The sequence below is a fragment of the Lissotriton helveticus genome, chromosome 5_1 (assembly GCF_964261635.1).
Source record: "Lissotriton helveticus chromosome 5_1, aLisHel1.1, whole genome shotgun sequence".
Lineage (NCBI taxonomy): Eukaryota > Metazoa > Chordata > Amphibia > Caudata > Salamandridae > Lissotriton > Lissotriton helveticus.
The window spans coordinates 1598447687-1598456682 of NC_136065.1; the positions used below are offsets into that span (position 1 = coordinate 1598447687).

The 8996-nt window shown below is 47.4% G+C and overlaps 1 protein-coding gene across 3 annotated transcripts; it reads left to right on the plus strand.

Moving 5' to 3' along the window:
* The first annotated feature begins 716 nt into the window (after positions 1-716).
* On the plus strand, positions 717-8531 carry RBM15 (RNA binding motif protein 15). Of its 3 annotated transcripts, XR_013594946.1 has the most exons (3): positions 717-3328; positions 3627-3785; positions 7564-8531. XR_013594946.1 is itself a non-coding variant. In XM_078644796.1 (2 exons), the coding sequence occupies exons 1-2, from the start codon at positions 881-883 to the stop codon at positions 7588-7590; spliced, it is 2475 nt and encodes an 824-aa protein (XP_078500922.1). In that variant the 5' UTR covers positions 718-880; the 3' UTR covers positions 7591-8531. The 3 variants fall into 3 exon arrangements, 2 of the variants coding, with proteins under 2 accessions (XP_078500922.1, XP_078500921.1); XM_078644796.1 differs by lacking the exon at positions 3627-3785 and having other exon boundaries at positions 718-3328; XM_078644795.1 differs by having other exon boundaries at positions 718-3328; positions 3627-7912.
* Positions 8532-8996: the final 465 nt, after the last annotated feature.

Genomic DNA, 8996 nt, shown 5'->3' on the forward strand with positions numbered 1-8996 from the left:
ATCCTTTATTCTGGATAAGCGGTTAAGTAAGAGCAGACCTTCAAGTGCGGTAGCAACAGTCAACTGCCACACTGAAGAATCCACAACCAAGGAATACAGAACGCAGAACACTAACATTGAGTATTCTACAAAAAGCTAGAATGATAACTTACTTCTATGTACTACAGTGCTCACACATTTCAGGGGAGGGGTTAATCATGATTTGTAAGGAAATACAATATGGAGCTTCATGGGAAATGTAGTTTTTGTTAAAATGTTTTTATTGGCTGCTGTATTTTAGCAGTAAAAAAAAGAGATGGAAAATACTCACCTCGATGTCCTTAATAGAACTGAAAATTATTGGTGCGAATGCTAACACATTTTTCATTGTAGCTCTACTCAGAACGGTATTTTAGAAGCCTGGCGTTCAACATTTTCCTCATTCGGGGCGCGCTGCGCACACTAGAAAATTAGATACAGTCGGCCCTACTCCGTGGCGTAATGACGCCTGTCGCAACTATTCGATTGACAGTAAATCTAACGAATCGTTTCTGGGTGTGGAAGTTGAGGCAGCCAATCCTATGGAACAATGATAGCTACGTGAGGTTAGGACGCGCGGTGATGCGCTTTCTCCCAATGAAACGGCAGTTATCAGAACTCATCGTCCAATCGAACAATTCCGGTTTAACTTTGAGAACATACGGGTGTGTGAAGGCAAGTCTTTAGTGACAGGCGTAAGAGCCAATAAGATTGTTAAATCTGTGTGGACATCCAATTGTGCACGAAGGGGCGGGCAGTCACTACAGTGAGCAGTAAGATGGCGGCCGTGTAAGGAGAAGCTCGCGCACGGTAACACTGAGGCGATTTTATTCAACGAACGAACTACAGGTTCAAATTCAACATGAAGGGGAAGGAGCGCTCCCCAGCTAAAGCAAAGCGGTCCCGCGGCGGAGAGGACCGGGACCGTGGAGGGCGCAACAAACCCGGAGGCGGGGGCAGCAACGGCTCGTCTGCCAAGTCAGATGGCGGACGACGCGGGGGGCACCAGGACAAGGGTCGCGCCGGCTCCCGTGAGTATGAGAGCCGCTACAGTAGCACTGGAAAGGGGAGTTCTGGCAATCGGGGCGGCTCGTCCTCTGCCACTCCTGAGGCCGAATACAAGACTTTACGGATCTCTGAGTTGGGGTCGGCTCTGAGTGAAAGCGCCATAGAAGATGGCCTCTTCCACGAATTCAAGCGCTTTGGAGATGTCAGCGTAAAGATGTCCCATGCAGGCGATGAGCGCGTGGCTTTTGTGAACTTCCGACGTCCGGAAGACGCGCGTGCAGCCAAGCATGCGAGAGGCCGCCTGGTGCTCTATGATCGTCCGCTGAAGATCGAAGCTGTGTACGTCCCGCCTTCCGCCCCACCTCAGGCAGCACCTGCCCCACCGCCCCGGCCCCGCCGCTCCCGCACCCCGCCGCCGGAGCCTGCCCCGCCTCCATTGCCCCGGCATCGTGCACTCTCCCCTGCAGGACTCGGCTATCGTGACTATCGACTGCAGCAACTGGCACTGGGTCGCCTACCGCCACCTCCCCCATTGCCTCGCGACCTGGAGCCTGAAAGAGACTTTGGATTTTATGAGAGTGGGCGCGTGCGGGGCCCGGCCTATGTGGCCACAACTGCCCTGGAGCCACGGCTGGGCTTCCGCGAGCCCGACGACATGTCGCCGGAGGACGACCAGCGTGCCAACCGCACCCTCTTTCTAGGCAACTTGGACGTGTCGGTAAATGAGGCCGAACTGAGGCGGCACTTTCAGCGCTTTGGTGCCATCACTGAGGTGGATATCAAGCGACCCACGCCTGGCCAGCACAGCACATACGGCTTCCTCAAGTTTGAAAACCTAGACATGGCGCACCGCGCAAAGATTGCAATGTCTGGCAAGCTCATCATGGGCAATTCCATCAAGATCGGATACGGAAAGGCCACGCCCAGCAGTCGCTTGTGGGTTGGGGGATTGGGCCACTGGGTTCCACTGGCCGCACTAGCTCGTGAGTTCGACCGCTTTGGGACTATTCGCACTATAGACTATCGCAAGGGTGACAGCTGGGCCTACATCCAGTACGAGAGTTTGGATGCCGCCTCGGCTGCTTGCACCCACATGCGAGGCTTCCCCCTGGGCGGGCCGGACCGCCGGCTCCGGGTGGACTTCGCAGACAGCGCAGAGCACCACTTTCAGACACCCTTTCTGCAGCCCCTGCCGCTCCCTCATTACGATATGGTGGGAGAGACATTTGGACACAGGGCTCCTGAACCTCTAAGACCAAGAGACCGCTCGCCCCCACTTTTGTACAGAGATCGAGAGCGCAATCTGTACCCAGAGACTGACTGGGCACCCCCACCTGTCAGGGAGAGAAACCGGCCTCCATACGAACCTCTGGACACTATTGAGCGTAGGAGAGACGGCTGGTCACTGGAGCGTGACCGCGAGAGAGATTTACTTAACAGAGAACAGCCCAGGAAGCGTAGACTGCTTGATGAAGGGCGTCACTTGGACAGATCCCCGGAGGTCGAACGCTCCCGGAAGCGGCCATGCGTTACCCCTGACCGAAGCCCTGAGGTTAGCGGGGGACGCGATGGTGCACGATACAATGACAATGAGCGCCCGGCACCCCGAGTTGAAAGGGCGTCGTCTGCAAGCAGGACTCGACGTGGTAGCCAGGAGAGAGGGCAAGGCGATAAAAAAGAACGCAAGATCTCGAACTCTGTGGAAAGGGAGCGAAAGCATCGTGTACCTGAACGCAAGAGCCCCCTAATTAAGGAAGAACGTACTGAGAGTAAAGTTAAATCCCCCCAGAAAGCAGAGCCCCCTCCAAAGCTCGGTCTTGCTTGGCAGGGAATGCTTCTACTGAAGAACAGCAATTTTCCTTCCAGCATGCATCTTCTACAGGGAGACATGAATGTAGCCAGCAGCCTGCTCGTGGAAGCCCCTTCAGGGGGCAAAGTGGCTCAACTAAAGATCACCCAACGACTACGTCTGGATCAGCCAAAGCTGGATGAGGTGTCTCGACGTATCAAGGTGGCGGGACCCAGTGGTTACGCCATCCTGCTGGCAGTTCCAAACACTTCAGATAGTACTTCAGCGGGAGAGCAGGCAGCCTCCACCCAGCGCCCTCTTCGCAATTTGGTATCCTACCTCAAGCAAAAGCAGGCAGCCGGGGTCATCAGTCTGCCGGTGGGAGGTCACAAGGAGAAGGAGAACAGCGGAGTCCTTCATGCCTTCCCACCCTGCGATTTCTCCAAGCAGTTCCTCGACTCGTCATCGAAGACCTTGGCCAAGTGTGAAGACGACTACCTTGTTATGGTTATTGTACGTGGGGCCTCCTAATTCACTTAGTTTCTATTGGATGGTTCACAACATTATGTATTATGGGATACAGCGTTATCATTTTACAGATGTTTTTTTTGTTATTCCGTTTATTTTGTACTAGAAGTCTTTATTGTGTTGTAGCGCACCACTCATTCACATCTAGGTGTCTCATACATTATTTGTATGTATCAGTGCTAGGAGCAGAAAGCTAGACCTGCACAAAGACTCAGCATCTTTTTATTTTTATACATTTTCTTGGCTTTTCCTAACGTTACACTTTTGTTTTTTTATATTCAAGATATTTCAGCCTAGAAGTGCTGTTCGGAGCGGCCTGACTTTAAAAGCTTGCTAACTTGCTCCGAGAAGCACAGTGGTCTTTAAATTAATCGGCATAGACATTTGAATTCCTGGCACCTGAAATTGACTAGACTTCCTGACTTGGAAGCGATTACTCTTGGTGAGATTTCTAGATGGTTGTCAGTTCTAATCTGAATTTCACTTGTACGTTTAAGGAGGTTAACCTATACTGTATAATTTCAATGCTTCTGTTTTAGGAAATACACATCTGTGCCAGAGGCGTTTCACTGTATCCCATAATGCACTTGGGGTTTGTAGCTATGACCCTTGGTGGTAAACCTAGATACGGACATGTTGAACTCTGGATGTTTAGAGTCTGCCTTGATCTAGTGTGCTCGAGATGGTCTAGTGAAAAGCTCAAATCTGTCAACATAATGTACTGTCACACTAAAACGTATACAAACTTATTCCAGTGACCTGGATTTATTAGTGTGAAAATGAAGGGTTGGCTTAAGTACATTTCTGGGCTTGTTAGGCGCAGCATTTGTTGGTATGTGGGGTGGAAATGTCCTTTTAAAGAGATGCTGGTAACAGGTGCTCACACCCAATCCTTAACTTTGTGCGCAGTGACATCGCATGGTTCTTCTCGTTTTAATTTTTTTTTATTATTGCCCAAATCCTTCTATATGAAGAAGTTCAGAGAAAATACCCGACCGGCCCTTCTGTTTAGAAAAAAAAGTGATTGTCCTGTAACAAACCTCCGGAGTGGACAGGGCATACTTACCCAGATGAGGGAGTTGTGGAAAAGGCTGCAGCTAACGACTTTACTTCTGTTAGAGGGAGAGCACTCTGTGCTTTATCCTGTAACTGGTGCACTAAATAAGTGATGCAAAGCCAAAGAAGCGCTGCTTCCACTGGAATTCAGTAACGGCTCTGCAGAGCCATACTGGTTGATCGGTGGCTGTTTGAGGATGTAGAGAGGGTACATATGGTTCACATGGTCAGACTGTCAACTGAACCAGTTAATACTAACAATATGACCTGGAACAATGATCCTTTAAAAAGTTTGTGTAGAAATGCGCATGTGGGTTAATTAGGCACTTGCTGATTCACCGGAGGAGTAGCCTCCTGAAACACCTGGGGGCATATTATCAAGACAGGTGATACAATTATCGCCGTTTTAGCGACAGAAAACTGCTGCTAAAACGGCGATAATGGGCTTGATATGCTCTATGGAATTCCAATAGATGCCCATGTTAAATGTGATGGACATCAAACATGGCCTTCAATTGGAATTCCATAGAGCATATTATCAAGCCCATTATCGCCGTTTTAGCGGCAGTTTTCTGCCGCTAAAACGGCGATAATGTTATTGCCTGTCTTGATAATATGCCCCCAAGTTAGTTGCTGGTTCATAGTTGATATTCTCTCAGCTAAATTATTCAACTTTGTTTTTTTCACAAGATACGAGCTTGGGTTGAAATCTTGTTACCAGTGTCTCTTTAAACACACATTAATATTTGCAATTTGTGTGTGATCTTTCTTCAGTGTGAATTAAATGCCGGTTATATTTTGCTCAGCTAAAATTTGTACAAACTGATTTTTGATTTTCCTAAGTGTTGGCACATTAGGCATGTGCAAACAGATGTGCCCCCATGTGTCGAAACGGGGCGAGTCAGTTTGCCCACACCTGATTTAGACAAATTTTGCACATTGCAAATTCCGTATAACACATTTCACTGTGGACCTTGGGTGGTCGAAGAGCATCTTAACACAATCACCCTTAAAAAGAGGTGCGTTGGTGGCCTTGCTCCACTCCTGCACAAACATTTCTAGATCACTGATGGGGGGAGAATGCCATATTTAATGTCTGTGTTGGAAGGATACTGAAAGTATCTTGTGGCCCAGGTCTTGGAAGAAAGCACTAGGCTGACCCCACTGCGGTTTTTGCCTACAATGACTTTATTTCGAAGGCTGAGTTAATCGTCAGACCACGTTACCCATGTTCCCCTTTTTTAAAATATATATGTAAATACTAGTTTAGTGGGTAGGTCCGGGGTAACGGGCCAACGTTATGTGGGTTTTGGGCTTCCTATTAAGCCACTGCACATAACCTTAAAAGAGCAGGTAATAGTTAATAAAATAGGCGTCCTATCTTTATAAAGCTAGGGGTCTGTCTCTTTAAAATAAAGTGCACTACACCTCCAATACGCCCATGAAGCACCACCCTGTTAGACTAATCAAGTGAATGTGGCTTTCTTGTAACAGCTAAAGAGATTTGTTTTTCTGCAGTGTAGGGTGGCTTGTGAGCTGTGGGTAGAAATGTTACCATAGCTTTAAACCAGTTATGCCTCGTTAACATTAGGCACCACACATTTCTGAATAAAGGTAGAATGTTGGGATTTAGGGGGCTGAAGGTACTGTATGGCATTGGCTCTACATTTCATTATAGTTGCTGGAGTAGATTTCTTGGACGCAGTGTGCACTTAACTTCTGGTAGCTCGTGTCTGAGACCAGTTTATGGATTTCTAGTTTTGAGATCAGTGTTTACTGATTCCCCCTAGCTAGGAGGTGGTAAATGGAAGCAGTATTGTCCTCCAGATTTAGTATGGAGAGCCGGTAACATGACCTTTGGACCCTGGGTAGGTCAAAGGAACAGTTTCCTAAATTGTAACGTGGAGACTTTTTTTGGTTTTAGAACAGGGAAGGATGACGAAGCAGTGGGAATTGAGCTCCACAGGTCTAGGGTAAGGTCTACTGTAACTCTTTGCCCTACCTACCACGTCCATTTCCCCTTCCTCGGAGTATTGTCTCCTGAGTTCAGGAATGTGTCAAAGTGAGACAGGGGGACTTCTTGTTCCACGATGGGCGTCTTGGCCCTTCACCTCCACCAAATAATAGTATGACAACGTGGAAATTGTTGGTATTTGACCCAAGATGGCTTGTAGAGAACTAGCATTGGCCCTCTTAGTTAATTGCGGAAGTTTCCACTGATAATTGGAGCATCATTAAGGGGTAGCAGTTGGTAGTAAGCAGTGTACACCCAAACCCCTCGCCTACTTTCGTCTTTCCAGGATGGGTTGTCATTCAAGACTAGGCTATGGCGCTGGAGCATTTGCCATGATCTCCTAGTTACATGATTGGCTGTTGTGGAGCGAGGGCAGGAAGGTTGTATGAGGGGTTCTGAGTGGTTGAGTATGACTTGTTGGGAAGCTGTTTGAGTCCTAAAATAGGTCTAGAGTATTTTCCCCTCTGCTGCCATGGATTCTCCATTGGAAAGATTGCCTCAGTGCTCTTCTGTTAATCGTTCACGGCGTTCTGTGAGTCCCGCATGGGAATCATATTCCAAACATCCATAGACAGTTAGAGTAGGTGAAATGTAATTGTTGCCACACAGTTAATGTCCCATTTGTTACTTTCATTTGTTTACTGGGAGACCACCATGGTGCAATGCATTTAAAGATATTCAGTTTTGCTCCCCATTGTTAGTTACAATCAACAGTACATTACCTCCAGGTTAGGGAGACCACATTCTTAAAAAAATCTCATATATATATATACACACACACACACACATATATACATACACACACACACACTTTAGTGGGGTGACTAAAGTACAAGCCGTCCAAAGGCTGCCTTGCTGGACAATGCCCATCCCGAGCTGATGATGGAATGCTAATCGTGAGAGTAGACTTTTCAGGCACCACCCTTTTTTGCATGTACATAAACATTCATGACTGGGGAGAGTATTCCCCACTACAGTCCATGGTGAACTCCTCTGGGGAATGTTTAGGTCGTCCATTGCTACAGATATTCTGCCCGGAAGTATGAACCCTGTAAAAGACTGACACTCCGTTATATGTATATATATATATAACAGTATGATATAAATGCTTGTACTTAATGCCTTTCTTTTTTTCCTCTTGCACGTGAAGCCGGGAAAAGAAGACACCGGTTTCTAAAGTAAAGGACAGTTCTTCAGCGGATCAAAGGCTAGTGTGGAGTTTGCACAAGCCCTTTTGATGGAAGAAAGTGTCTGTTTAGTTTTTGTGCATTTTACTGACATGGCAGCTTAAGTTGTGTATCTGCTAATGTGCCGATTCCCGTGTTTAAGTGGAAACATGATGATCCCTTGCATTGTGATGTGTACTCAAGATGGCTGGAAAGTAAGGAGTTCCCATTTATTGGCCCACACAGCTTAAAAAAGTAGCTGTCACTGAAATCGTGCACACACTTGAGCTGATCTTGTTTCATTCTAAATAAATTTACTTTGAGGAAAATGTTTTTATGCCTGGAAGTGAATTGACAGCAAGCCTTTCATCCCCTCCTTTGGTTGCGTCCAAGGGGCACTACTGCTGCTGACTGTGCTATCAGTAGCGCAGACGAGGTGTGATCCTTTGTGAAAGAAGCAGGGAAAACAATCCATTACTTCCCGTAAATGCCAGACGTGAAGAATACATAGTGTACTGCTCCAGCCCCTCCTGTGTTTGCAGAAAAGGGGTCATTTGTTGCTGCCCTCATCTTTAGTTGGAGTCTGGTCACTGGCATGCAGGAGACTGGGGAAGCAGAAAGTCTCCAGCGCATATCCAAGGCCAAGGCATCGCTGCTTTCAACTGCCCAACGTCCTGCGTTTTAAGTTTGGTTTATTTCACTCGCCCGTCTTGTTTGGCCCTAATATGATTTTAATTTGAAGAAAGTTTGAAAGTCCTTGGGTCTTGCACTTAAAAACCGTTGCAGGAAATTGCCTCATGAAAGAGACGATGCAGATCTTAGGAAACCTAAATTGTAATAATAAAACCTTGACAGCGAAAAGCCCCTCTACCTCTGGAGCCGATACCAGTTGTGGGTGTTTCTGAGTGGAAGAAGTGTTCCAGAGGGGCCCGAGCTGTATTGTAACCCTTTGCATTGGTCTTGGTGCTTTACTTATTTGACCAGATGTGAAGGGGATCCGTTCCACACTGCGGAAGTGCATGCACCCTGTGATTTTTACTTAGGTACACAAAGCACGAGGTACTTCCGTTTACATAAATTAAAAAATCTGGAATCCTCCTTTGAAACGTGTGGTTGTGCTGCTGTTGCTGCATATTCTGTACCAAGTTGTGTACTCCTGAGTTTTGGATGCGAGCGTCCTCGGTACAGGAGTATTTGCAGCATTACTCTGCTTGGGACCAGAACACCACTCAAGCTGAAGACTAAGTGGAGCTTACTGTGCAGTTTGCCATGTGAAACAGTCTTGCATAGCCGTTTTCCAGACCATCTTTGCTGCGGCGATTTCCTCTGAGCTGAGTACCTTCCTGCTTGCCTTATTGCGGACGAAGACCAGTTGCCCCAGATCATTGCAGCCTGGTGGCTGCTAGACTACAAGCAA